The sequence below is a fragment of the Centropristis striata genome, chromosome 11 (genome assembly GCF_030273125.1).
Source record: "Centropristis striata isolate RG_2023a ecotype Rhode Island chromosome 11, C.striata_1.0, whole genome shotgun sequence".
Lineage (NCBI taxonomy): Eukaryota > Metazoa > Chordata > Actinopteri > Perciformes > Serranidae > Centropristis > Centropristis striata.
In genome coordinates this window covers 11,944,042-11,957,298 of record NC_081527.1, presented here as the reverse complement: position 1 = coordinate 11,957,298, position 13,257 = coordinate 11,944,042, and the positions used below count along the sequence as shown (strand labels likewise).

At 38.6% G+C, this 13,257-nt stretch overlaps 2 protein-coding genes across 2 annotated transcripts; one reads left to right on the top strand and one right to left on the bottom strand.

Moving 5' to 3' along the window:
- Window positions 1-649: 649 nt before the first annotated feature.
- LOC131980572 (cytochrome b-c1 complex subunit 6, mitochondrial-like) lies at window positions 650-2,771 on the bottom strand. The gene is made up of 4 exons (XM_059344827.1): window positions 2,618-2,771; window positions 2,097-2,162; window positions 1,193-1,354; window positions 650-1,078 (listed from the first exon to the last, which is right to left on the bottom strand). Exons 1-4 carry the CDS (start codon window positions 2,663-2,665, stop codon window positions 1,046-1,048), a joined length of 309 nt encoding a protein of 102 aa, XP_059200810.1. The 5' UTR covers window positions 2,666-2,771; the 3' UTR covers window positions 650-1,045.
- A 145-nt stretch (window positions 2,772-2,916) lies between these two features.
- Window positions 2,917-7,782, top strand: nsun4 (NOP2/Sun RNA methyltransferase 4). Its single transcript, XM_059343763.1, has 8 exons — window positions 2,917-3,050; window positions 3,616-3,835; window positions 4,304-4,454; window positions 4,632-4,786; window positions 4,871-5,031; window positions 5,714-5,838; window positions 6,327-6,459; window positions 7,381-7,782. The coding sequence occupies exons 1-8, from the start codon at window positions 2,958-2,960 to the stop codon at window positions 7,522-7,524; spliced, it is 1,182 nt and encodes a 393-aa protein (XP_059199746.1). The 5' UTR covers window positions 2,917-2,957; the 3' UTR covers window positions 7,525-7,782.
- Window positions 7,783-13,257: the final 5,475 nt, after the last annotated feature.

Genomic DNA, 13,257 nt, shown 5'->3' with positions numbered 1-13,257 from the left:
TAAGTAATAAATCGATGATTAATGTATAACTAAATGAAAGTTGGTAGAGCTGATAAATTATTTAGTTAAACAAATAATTAAATAGGATATAAATGTATATAATGGATTAGTTTCTAAATTTTCCTTTCCTTTATTCTTCCTTGTATCTATTTTTACTGTGAAATAGTCAACTTTTCATGTCAGAAAACAGAAACCCTTTTCAGCTTTGTGAGGGGGCATATTGTGGCATCTTTTTTTTCTCCCCCCAACACAAACTAGAGCAGCTGTAACCAAAAGCTGCTTCACCTCCATTTTGTAAGTTTTTACTAAGAGCATGATGGGGGAAAAAAATGCTAAAAGAATCTAATTTAGTTTTGTAAATAGTTACCCTGCAAGATTCACTGTCTAAAATCTCAGTCTGAGACTAAAAACTCTAAACACTTGTCTTTAGATTTGAGCCTATAGTTTTCCAGGAGTCTTTTCCAAATCTTTTCAAAGTCTTCTGATGTATAGGTAGCATAAGTTACATTTCTGCAATAATTAGTCCATATTACTTGTGCCCGTGAAACCATCTCTAACCTCTCTCATTAGACTAACTACCAAAACGTTCATGAGTCAGTCAATCACCTCCACTTGTTCTACAGAAAAATCAAATGATACCACTCAGAAATACTGGAAACCAAAGAAAACCTTTATTTTTAGGTCAGAGCGGTGAATCCCTGACCAAACCTGAGTATAAATATGCATCTCCAGAGCAGCATGCCTGCATTGCATGTGAACAGACCACAGTGAGAATGATAGTTTGAGCTCTTTCTTAGCACGAACTTTACAACTTTGATGCGCTCATTTCCTACACAAGCGGTGACGCATTTTACAAACTGCTTCTGTCCTTGTCGACACAAGTATGCACTGAATACCGGAGGGTGGCAAGTATTTAGTCCACGAACCAAAAAAACTAATTTACATTAATACACAGGGAAAAACAACAGAACTGCTCTGATTATTTTACAATGTATGCAGTTAAATAGACTCTACAGCTGCTGGTGGGGAGAGCTGAGCAGGCAGGTTATTTCACGTTGTGGAACAGTTTGTGCGCCACCTGTAAAGAGAAAGAAGAACACAATTAGCATCTTCAAAGGAAGACAAAGGCACAGAAAGAAGAGTATGTTGTATTTTTCTCCACTTCCAAGCTCTCTTTGTGCCTCTCACTCACACAATGGTCCCGTGCATGCAGGAAGTCAAAGAGTTCTTCTGTGCATTCCTCCAAAGTGTTGGACCTGGAGCCGACTCTGGCTGCACACGTCTCCAGACGCTCCTTGGCGTGCACACAGTGTTCGGTCTGTTCGCACTTGGCTCGTATCGTTTCTAAAGGGTCCTGAGGGGGACAAAAAAGCAAATGTGGTATATCATGGAATATGGGGCTTCATGGAGAATAACTTTACTTTTTGGACATTTATTGTTACCCCTTTTGATGTAACTGCCTGATTATTCAGTCTCACAACATTTCTTCACGCAAGTCAAGCATAAAGCTCAAAGTGACATTAAGATTCAGTTAATTTGGCATACACTGAAACAGCGAGCAGTGAATTTGTCCCCTGCATTTAACCCATCCTTTTACACACCAGTGAACACATCATGCTTAGGAGCAGTCGAGGAGTCAGTCCTTGACCTGTCAAATGTATCAGCCCTAATGTATGCATGATGCACACACTGACCTTCTTGTTGTAATGAATCAGGTGATCAGTAGAAGCATTCATTCATGCTTAACCCCCAAAATTATTATTTGTATATCACACGCTTACTCATCCAGATTGTCATGGATAAATAGTAAGCCTGTGCAAGCTATTTCTCCTCTTAAAATGTTTTAAATAGTAAGGTTTTAGCAAAAATGGGCACTCAACTGTATGAAATGTTATTCACCAGGCTGTCTCATTCTTCCAGAGATTCTACCAGACTAACTGTATTTACCCTCGGGGATAAATAAAGTAATTTTGATTTGATTGATTTTTGATTTTATTATGTATGACTTTAAATATACATACTGGTATCTAGTTTTCTACAAGAAAACTTGGGTATTCATACACCATGAATATCAGATTAATGAAGATTAAACGTACCACCATATCTTCCTCCTCTTCTTCTTCCTCTTCTTCCTCCTCCTCTTCAGCAGGTGCATCTTCCTCCTGGTCATTGACAATAATATAATGTACATTTAACAAATTTGAAATCTGAAAATGTATATATTTTTTAAAAGAACATAGGCCGCATTTAAACTACCTTCTACTTGTAATAATAATAATAATAAAAAAAAAAAAACTCCAATTACAACCCGGCATGAGTATTTATAGTTTTGTACTATTTTGTCATTAATATCTGAACAGCAAACAGCAAATGCTTGTGTAACAGCTTTCATGTACTAGAGAGGTACCCTGTAACGAACAGTTTTAATTCACAATTCAAGCAGGAGTCTGTGTTTTAAAGTAAAAAGTAAAAGCCGTAGATAAAAGCTACATTTACTGAACAGTTTAACTGCCCAGTGGACTCCAGCTAATTACGCTGAGTTGGGTAACGTGAACTCGACCAAGACACGCATTCAAAAAAGCGACTAAAATGACACACATCGGCATTTTTTCAGTACCTCGTCTTCTGGGTCGTCGTAAGTGATCATTTTCCTCTCGAAACCCATGATCACAGCCGTTAAATTCACCCGAAACACCAACAGAGGACAGACAGAAGTCCCGGCTCGTCCGCAGTGCTGCTTCTCGTTGAGGACGTGAGGTCGTTCACGCGCAGGAAACGACTAGAAAGATCACCGGATAACGATTCCTATTGGTTAAACGGGATTAGTGACGTTGCAGCGCTCCAATCATTGACGCTGATTTTGTGGAAGCCCCGCCCACACAGAGACGTCAAAGCCTGTGGAACTCTTGTTTAATTGTTTGAGTGAAGACGGACCAAATAAACGGTTGCACAGCACGATGGCGCTGCTCTTGGATACCAGACTTCTTCTGAGAAAAGTTAAAGATTTGAGATGTTTCACGCCAAGACGCAACCGAGTGAAGAAAAAATGGGTATGTTGTCGTTGCAGAAATAAATAAAGCTGCTGCTTGTGGTCGTGATATGTAAAACTCCCTCAGAGGGGTAAAATATCTTTATATTTGGAGCTGTCTAGAATATCTAGCCACATAGTTAGCTCCATTGACAAAATATTAAAAGAAAGTCTTAAGTATTTACACTCCGTACATGTAACTATGTACACCATGGTCAATATATTCAATGAGAGCTGGGCCAGAAATTAAAAGTTGTCTTTAAATGTATGTCAATAACCTCAATTTTGACCTCTGTCGTTAAATGTAATCAATGGAACATTACACTCATCAAATCACCAAGTATAAAACATAAATTGACTTGTTCTCTCACACATATGTAAGAAATGTATATGCTTCGGTTATATTTACATTGAAAAATTATAGAATTGAACAATGACCACGTCCTTTAAAACCTCCAACTGTAGATGCTCAACTCAACTAATTAAACTGTTATACTTGGATAGTTAAAAGAAGGCCAATAGCTCAGATGTCAATTGTGTTTTGCAACATTTAAAATCAGTGTGTTGACCTCTCTGCTTTCTGACAGGCTGCCACACCTACCAAACACCCTCCCACCGGTCTGGCCCTGCAGCACTTTGATGCCACCTACAGCAGCCAGCTGGGGAAGCTGTGGCCGTCAGTCAGAGTCGCCTTGCTGTCAGAGGGAAAGTACGGAGCCCTGCTCAATAATTTCTCTGATGATTCTGCTCTGGCACACCTTGAGGCCCAGGGATGCAGAGACTTCCTCACTGACACAGAAACAGAAGGTAGGTGTGCATGTTTCAAAACTCAGAATTATGCAGAAATTGAACAAGATGTCGTGGTATTTGTGTAGTTTATTTTTTAAAAGGCATAATAATGTCATACTGCTGCTTTATTTGCATTTAAATGCTCTATTTTGTGCATGTTGTTTTGCCCTGAGAAAGGTTCCGATGAACAAGTGATAGAGGGCCACTGGTGCAAAATCCTATAATCTGTTGTTGTTGTGGTGAACAAGCCTCTTGGTAACCAATGTGTAGGGACATACAGTAGATGTATAATGATATATAATGCCAATATCATGTTTGTTTTTACATCTGATAAAGTGCAACAATCTATGAGACACAACAGTATGGATATGTAGTATTTACTGCAAAAAGTCGCACACACACATTTGTCTTCTCTGAAAAACTTTATGCTATACTCCAGTTTTTCATTGGCTTCAAAAAGCGCAATCTCTCTGATAAATTCTACAGAATCTGAGGTTGCAGCTGTGGAGGAATCCAGCAATGTGTCTATGAAGGAATCGGGCATTGATGGTCAGCAAGAAACTCCTCTACAGCTCAGTCGTAACATCAAGTGCTTTGTGTTTCCAAGAGCGGACATCACAAGATTCAAGTCTGCTAGGTGAGTCTGGTAGTTTGTACCTTGATAATAATATTTTTTTGTTTATATATTTAGTCGAGGATGTTGAACATTTAGAAGACAGCGTTCTCTTCCAAACAAACCAAGAATGTGGCACTTATTGGCGGAATTTCAAGCTTTTACTTTCCTGATTCCTCCTTGTCCTCTTGTCCTCTGAAGACCAGACACGTATGGGTTGCTGGGTTACTACCTGATGGACGCAGCGTCTGTGCTGCCTTGTCTCGCACTAGATGTCCAAGAAGGTCACGCTGTGCTTGACCTCTGTGCTGCTCCGGGAGGAAAGACCCTGGCTTTACTTCAGTCCCAGTCTATACGTAAGAAGGCTGTTCTGCTTTCCTCACTTAGTGCTGTTGCTCTGTCTGTAAGCTGTAATTAACCCTCCATCGTCTGTGTTAAAGGTTTTTTGTGTGTCAATGATGCCTCAGTGTCTCGGATGTTGAGACTGAAAAAAGTCCTCCGCAGCTACGTTCCGAAGGAGCTTTTGACAGGCGAAAGACTACGCATCAGCTCCTTTGATGGCACCAAGTGGGGGGAAATCGAAACCAACACTTTTGACAGAGTAAGCCAGTGTCCTGTTATCATGTTTCCATTGCTTGACTTGATGTAAGTTAACCCTTATGCCGTCTTCAAATTTACTACCCTCTCGTGACCTTTGTGGCCAAAAAAGGCCATGCACACATGGAACAACTGCTATTAAATCAGCATACGTCAATATTTTTTTTTTTCAGATTTTTTTTCATAAATCTCTTAAACAACTTCAGACTTCAAAACTACCAAACATTAAATCATTTTCAGAATTTTAACCCTTTATATGCCAGTTTATATATATTTGAATTATTCCATAATTTCTCTAAGAAAAAAAAAATCTCACAAAAAATGAATCATTTTCCATGTAATAAATAATAAATAACTATTTATATAACTAATAACAAAATTGATTTGATTGCATTAGTATTTTTTATGTAGTGCCAGTTACTCCCTCTCTTTTTTTGGCCATGAAGATCACGAAAGGGTAGTAAATGCACCAATGGAGTATTAAGACATGTAAGGGTTAATGACAATGGATTTCAAAAATTTTACTAAAAAGAAAAGTTCCTGCAAAAATGCATACCTCACCTGTAACACAGCCAAAATGATCAACAAATGAAAAAAAATGTACAAAAATGCCCAAAGAGGGCATAAGGGTTAACTCAAATACCACCACTTTTTCTACCTCCTCCGTTTTTCTTTTCTGTCTTCAGGTCCTTGTGGACGTCCCCTGCACCACAGACAGACATTCACTCATGGAGAATGACAACAGTATTTTCAATAAGATCAGGGGCGGTGAGAGACGAAGGTTGCCGCAGCTACAGCTGGAGCTGCTGCTGTAAGTTTTAGTGAACATAAAGATAGTGTGGTGTGTCACATCAATATACAGTGCATCTCAATACATTATCATCGTGCAAAAGCCAAGTTTCAGTAGTTCAAGTCAAATATCTTGCTCTCTCCATGTGCACTCTTTTTCTATTACCTTGTGTTTTTCCTACATGCATTTTTACTTGTGAACTGAATGCAAATAGCCTCAGCAAAAATAAATTGGCTTTTTAAAATTGGTCTTTTGTAATATTCAATTTTTTTTGAGACACTGAATTTTAGGTCTTCATTAAATGTAAGCCATAATAATTATAATTACAATAAATTAAATAAATTAAGAGATTAAATGTTTCATTCTGTGTGTAATGGGTCTACATAATGTGTTTTTTCTACTTTTTTAATTTAATTACTGACATTTATTGAGATGTACCTGTACAGCTGAACTACAAGTGAACATCATTATTGTATGTGTAGTGAATAAACCCTCTCTCCATACTGCAGGGCGGGAATCATAGCAGCTTGTCCAGGGGGGGAGATCCTTTACTCCACCTGCACGCTTTCTCAAATCCAGAACATGAGTGTGGTGGAACAGGCCATCGACATGGCTCGAGAGAACCATGGCATTCAGCTTCAGGTCAGTCAGACACACACGCACGCGTGTGCGCACACGCACACGCACACGCACTCATCAGTGTCAACAATATCAGCCCTCTGAACCCCACAACCCATTGGTGAATTTGAAAGATTTTCTTAAATAAAGTCACCAAAATGACACCATTTATCATGGCCAGAAACGGTAAAAACAGAAATTATTAACAGGTTTTTCAATACTTAGAATAGCTATATTTCATCAAAATCACTACATGTTTAATTAGCCAAAAATAAACCATTTCATTCTACAAAACCATTATAAACTTTAACTTTTAAACACATTATATTATAAATTCAGCGCTCTTCAGTGCAACTGGGAAGTCATGAATGACTCGGCTGAGACCAACAGTCGGGTGACAAATATTCAGTGAAAATTGTCTGAACTGCAGACTGTTTACACAAATCGGAGAGAAGAGGCCAAGAGAGGTTGTAAAACTATTAATAGTCCATTATGTACAGCATTTGGATTCTCTTTTTTTAAAAACATTTTTTCGTAGCAGATGTGGGCACAAAATGGTGTGTGTATATATAGATTACATATTCAAATTTTAGTAAAATAATCAAAGAAACTAGCATTTTTTTCTATTTTTTATGGCATTAAAAATGTGTTATACTCCACGAAAAGACATTTAAAATTCTCCCTCTTCTCACCATGATTGTGCTGTTTTTATAGAGAAGCAGATTATCGGTTGAAGTGAAAAAACAAGGCCAATGTGAGTGAAATGAGACAGGACCCAATTTGAAACTGTCTGAGGTTCAGAGGGTTAGAGATCATTAGAGTTCTGACCTCTGGAATATCAGTATTTTCTAATTATGAACATGTGAACCAAATTACAACAAATAAATTCACCTTTTTATGTTCCTTTTCATCCCCATTGTCCTGATCATCATCATCTACATTCAGGTTGTCGATCTGCGACCCCTCACACACATGTTTAGGAAAACCTTTCACTTTGCTCCTGACCTCCACCTGGGTGAGATGGTTATCCCTCACTTGGCTGCTAACTTTGGCCCCATCTACATGTGCAAGCTCAGGAGGCTGACGTAGCCTGTGGACTGATGGACAACTTTGAATGGACATTTGAAGGACTGTGTTACAGCTGTAACAACTAATGAGATGATCCTCTTAACTCGTCTTTATGTATGAACTGTAGCTATCGGATTACAGTTGAAGAAGAACTTTTCATCACGATGGTGGACTTTGGAAACACTGGACTACAGTTGGTTAAATGGACCATGTCATTATTATTGTGGACAACAATGAACTACAGTTTATGAAAATAAAAAAAACTTTTGTTGCAATAAATTCATGGATCAGTACAACCACAAAATGTCCAATATATGTGGTACTATGGGGCGGCTGTGGTTCAGCTGGTAGAGCGGTTGTCCACCAATCAGAAGTTTGGTGGTTCGATCCCTGACCATGGAAGCCTACATGTCGAAGTATACTTGGGCAAAATACTAAATCCCAAATGGCCCACCGATGCTGCATTCATCGGGGTGTAAATGAATTCCCAATGGTGGCAGTTGGCACCATTGTAGGGTAGCCTCTGCCACCAGTATGAATGCGTGTGTGAACGGGCGAATGAGCGCAGTCTGTAGTGTAAAGCGATTTGGATAAAATCGCTATGTAAGTGCAGTCCATTTACCATTTATATGTAACTGTTTTCTCTACTACTACTACTACTACTACTACTAGAGACGGGCGGATGAAGCTTTGTGAAGCTTTTGAGGCTTGTATTGAAAAAAGATTCGAAGCCTCAAAGACAGACAGACCCTACCAGTGACATCTAGTGGTCAGCTGCAGTTATAGCAGCCACAAACTTCCAAATGATTCACACATCTTATTGATTCCAGTTCCAACACAAAAGCAATAGTATCAGTCTTAAGCAGCTGTGTCTACTTTCTAAGAATCATTGTCCTCACATGACAGTGTTACAACACTTCGAAATGTCAATTTACTAATAACAGGTTTAAATGTGTTGTAACAAATATTATGAAAATATTCAAATTCAACAATGTGGAAGTACTTTTGTTTGAATGAGGGCTTCCTTGTGTCACAATAAGAAAAAAGTAAATATTGTGCTTCTGCTACAGTGTGAAAATGAAGTGCTTGTGTACATGTACAGGGGATTATGCATTTGAAGATCTCTTGTAATGCTTGTAATGGACCAGTCTGCTTCAAAAGAGTGAAACAGGCTTCGGAGCCTCAGTGTCAAATGGCCCATCTCTAACTATTACTACTAATGATTTATTCTTTCATATAGAACCTTAAGTTTACAATATACATGAACAGACAAAGCAGGGTACCCATAAGAAAGACAAACAGTTAGGCCAAACGCACACAAGACAAAATTAGGGTAAAATGAAAAAAGACAAAAAATGCAAATGATTAGTCGAGAGAAAACAAAAAAGCCACACAAAACAACAAACAATTAAAGGTCTTTAAAGTGATTAAAAATATGCAACTGATTCGGCAAGCCTTATAATATTGATATTATCATTTTTATGTGTTAATGTCCTGTATTTTATACACCCGGACACAAAGAGAGATGATGTATATCTCATAAATAAAATAGAACTATAAAAAAATCTAACCACATATTCATTAATATATACACATACATACAAATGCATCAACCACATATATTTGTATATATACGTGATAAGATATGAGTTTATTTATCCCGCAGTGGGGAAATTACGTTGTCGCAGCAGCTCAAGATACAGACACATATATATAGAAAACAGAATAAGAATATAAAAAATAAGACATATACATAAATTCTATGCACATAATAAACATACATTTCTGCTATTTGGCATTTATGACCTTGACATATATAGATTGACTAAAGGGGGTGATAGATAGATAGATAGATAGATAGATAGATAGATAGATAGATAGATAGATAGATAGAAACTGCAATGTCTTTTTAATTGTAGTTTTATGTATTTCCTGTAGGTGGCAACAGTAGCTTAAGATAAAAGCCTCCTATATATTCTGTGTCCACTAGAGGACACTAAGGATGTGTCTGTAAAGGTTATCTCCAGTATGTATGTCCTCAGAGATCACATTACTGAAACACAAATTTCCATCAGAATTACCTGCTCTCTTTAAGTCTCCAATGAAAACATGTTTGGCTTGTTCTATAGTTTGATAGCTTTGCCTAATAACGCGATATGTGGGTATGTGAATGGGGGCATAATGAACAGGCAGGTAATGACTTCTTTGACCATTTGGCTTCTCTGTGCAACTTTCATTATTATAACTGGATTGAGTCTGTTTTGCATTGACATCACTCAGAGGTGAAGTGTTTCCTCGTATCACTACCTAATGTGAGGTGCCTCTTTTTCCATCACACCGCCGATGACCCTTTATGTTGTCCTGGCCAGGCAATGTAGCGTGAAAAAGGTGTGTGTGTGTCTAACGAGTCCACCATCCACATCCCACTGTCATTAAGCTGCTCCAAGCGCAGGAGCCGACTCCCATCCCCGTGCAGGGATGGACGGCAGCCATGCGGCTCCCAGATGAACATTAAAGAGGCAGCAGAGAGCTAAAATGGGACGTCTCGCCCCGTTTTGCCCCTCTGCTTTTTTATTCCACAGATGAGTGCAGATAATTTTCTGTGCGATTGTGAGTGATTACTGTATTACTGCGGTAAAAGGGGGATGTATCTGGGAATGCAGAGGGAATTAATGACACATAAAAACTATTTTTGTATTGACTGCTTTCGTCTCCAGGGCCTTGAATGCCTCCTCGCACATCTTGTGATTACCTAAACGTATTGTAAATATGTGTTTCCTATGGGTTCTTACATAAATTTACATGTTTTAACACTCAGGAGACGGCAGACTGTTAGAGATGAGTTACTCTCTATTCTGCCTGTCTATAGACTCCACTGGCTGTGTGCTTTATTATTGAATTAGCCAATGAACCGCTGTGCATTTGTGTCCCTGTGTGTAAGCCTGTGTTAGGGAGACATATGCTGTGTATTAGAAAGATGAATATTATGGATTTAACTACACCACCATGCTTTTGTTACGTTTTCAAACACAATTTAAATGTATTTTTTGCTAATAAACATGCAAAACACCGTAATAGTGTTATGTTTTCACATAGTAGCTGAATTAATGATCTTGCATCCATTAGGAATGACCCCCATATATTAAAACTGAGCACCTACACTTGGTTGTTAAATGACAGCAGAAAGGGAAAAAGCAGCTTGAACTTAAACCTCTGAAGAAAACCAGGTGTTACAGATGTTTAGTTTGTCTAAATGGGTTGATTAGCTGCCACCACAGCACTGACAGTGTGGAGGTAAACACTAAGGTTTCTTCATGTTCAGTAAAGATACTCACTGTTTGTGTATTTAAAGCAGGCACTGCTGCTCTGCCTGCTGTGGTGTTTTCCAGCCCAGAGGTGAAGATCAGACATGTGTCCCAGTTGGCAGTTGGAGAGGGGATTTCATCAGTGGGGGTCTTTGTCGCAGACACACTGTGTAGACTGAGCCCAGCAGGACGCCGCTGCTCTCAGCCACAGGGCGGATAAAAAAAATGCTATACGGTGTCATCTTCTTCTTTTTTCAGATTACAGCTGCTGGCATACATTGGCCATTTTTTTTTCTGAATTTCAGTTTTTTATTGATACAAGTGAAAGGATTTTTTTTTTATCACATCACTGATACTGGAGGAGGTGCAGGTGACATGCATGTGTTGACCTCTTCCCTTTCCCCAAATCTCCTTTAGATTTTTATGCATGCTTCATAATTCACAGATTACTTTGCAGGAAATTGCACCACAGCAATAGGTGTACTTCTTGTACCATGACAGTGGCATAAGGATCTTAAATGACTGAAATAATGAACCTATTCGATTTATAATTATTTAATTATAAATAACAACTCAGTCAAATTAATTAGTTGGTATGTTTTGTTTTACAGAGTTGGGAAAGAAATCTTTAAGGTGCATTTGGAATGAAAAATAGATTTCCCTAGTTTTAATCCTAGACTAAAGCCGCATTTCACCATTTGTAGGGTGTTGTAATCAAGCCTGATGTTGCTTTACACATGAAATAATAATTCTAAACAGCTTATGAATTAATATTGGAATTAGATTGGTAATCATTATTTGCCAAGGTATCAGTATCAGGACTGAAATAAGTCAGATCAGTGCAGTCCTGCAGACTTACTGGATCTCATATTTTACATTTGAAATTTGCATTCTGTCATGATTGCACTTTTCATAGATACTTTTGTTCCTATTATGGTTGGGCTGGGCTGAATAATAATATGTAATGTTTCAACCTTTATCTATCAGGAGACCTTCTTTTTGGAAATATTGTATTTTTCTATAAGTTTTAGTTGCATATTTACTTAAGAGCTGATATCCAGCCATTTCCATGGTTTTCTTGAGAATAACCAAAATCATTATCAAGATATCAGCTCTTAAATAAACTCTTATGAGCAAATGTACCTTTAGTTGTACCAGGCATTAAAATTAACAAGAAATTGAAGAAAACAATGATCTAATATTTTTTTCCATGACTGTATATTGATAGGAGGATATAATATGACCTATTACCTACCGAATGTATGTTTATTTTGAATTATTTCTTAAGGACATGTATATTGGAGAGTACAATGTGGTGTCACCGGCCTGAGAAGTTACAATACACATTGTAGCCCAGTCTTAATTTTATGTCACATTTGATGAAGTCACGTGGGATATTTCCACACTTTTTGTTGCCGCTAACAGCTAAAGGTGTTCCCCTTCAGCACTGCACACCGTCCTTCAAACACGCTTTGTATACGAGACATAAACTCAATATGTGATCTAAGCATTCCCCGATAGACTCAGCCATGAACTGAGCAGAGAGCACTCCCGTTTGGTTCAGTGAGGCCCACATTGGAAATGCAACCGTGGGTTTAGGCTGCAGCCAGATTAAGAAGAGAGAGAATGGGGGTTTTCTTCTCTCTAAGAAGATTACCCGGGGAGGGGCGAGATGGCAGTCAGAGTGTTTAAGAAAAAAAGGACAAGAAGAAAATGGAAGATGAAGTGGAACTAAAGGAGGGTGGCCCAGGATACACAGTTTAGCCACCTGTTGTCTGCCTCTTTATATCACTCATCTTGCTTCTCTATCTCTATAACCATCTATCTCTGCTCTGTTCATCAGTAAACACATAAAAGTCTAAAAGGTCAAAAATAGGGCAAGGATTGTTGCTGTTTCACCCTTAAGAATCATGTTTGAGTTCATTTTCAGTTTTTTTTCTCTCTCTCTCTTTTTTTTTTTTTTTTACATGTATATGTGCAGCTGTGAGCCTGATTGTACTTGTGCTTCCCTCTCCCTTAAGTTCCTGCTGGTGGTTTCCAGGAGGGCTTTGATGTGTATCTGGGCAATGCACTATTAGAGGGATTTCCCTGGGCCTGACAGCTCAGAGAATATGCAGCGAAATGGCAATGCCAGTGGGCTAAAAGAATGCTGGAAACAGGATTAGGATCATATTCTGGCAGACCCTGTCACCTCCTCAATGGGCCGAGGTTTCTAACGCTGGCACTTTTCATTCTCGCCATGGTTAAAACCTTTAAGAGAACCATGGAGAGGAGGGAGAAAAAAGCACTGATTGAATGGTACACTGTGATTTTTGTGTGGGGGGCTTGCTCTGGGGGGCTTTGTGTGTGTGCGTGTGTGTCTCAGAGTGTGTGTGTGTGTGTGTGTGTATGGGAGAGAGTCAAAGAAGGAGATACAGCAAAGTGGTGGGCCTATGTTAATAATCAGACA

What these genes read in the sequence shown, in the direction of transcription:
- LOC131980572 (XM_059344827.1), bottom strand. Translation starts at nt 2,665, where the DNA reads ATGGGTTTCGAGAGGAAAATGATCACTTACGACGACCCAGAAGACGAG. An exon ending in ACGACGACCCAGAAGACGAG is followed by an intron (nt 2,163 to 2,617) that starts GTACTGAAAAAA and finishes GTCAATGACCAG; the next exon opens with GAGGAAGATGCACCTGCTGA. An exon ending in AAGAGGAGGAAGATATGGTG is followed by an intron (nt 1,355 to 2,096) that starts GTACGTTTAATC and finishes TGTCCCCCTCAG; the next exon opens with GACCCTTTAGAAACGATACG.
- nsun4 (XM_059343763.1), top strand. Translation starts at nt 2,958, where the DNA reads ATGGCGCTGCTCTTGGATACCAGACTTCTTCTGAGAAAAGTTAAAGAT. An exon ending in ACCGAGTGAAGAAAAAATGG is followed by an intron (nt 3,051 to 3,615) that starts GTATGTTGTCGT and finishes GCTTTCTGACAG; the next exon opens with GCTGCCACACCTACCAAACA. An exon ending in CACTGACACAGAAACAGAAG is followed by an intron (nt 3,836 to 4,303) that starts GTAGGTGTGCAT and finishes TAAATTCTACAG; the next exon opens with AATCTGAGGTTGCAGCTGTG.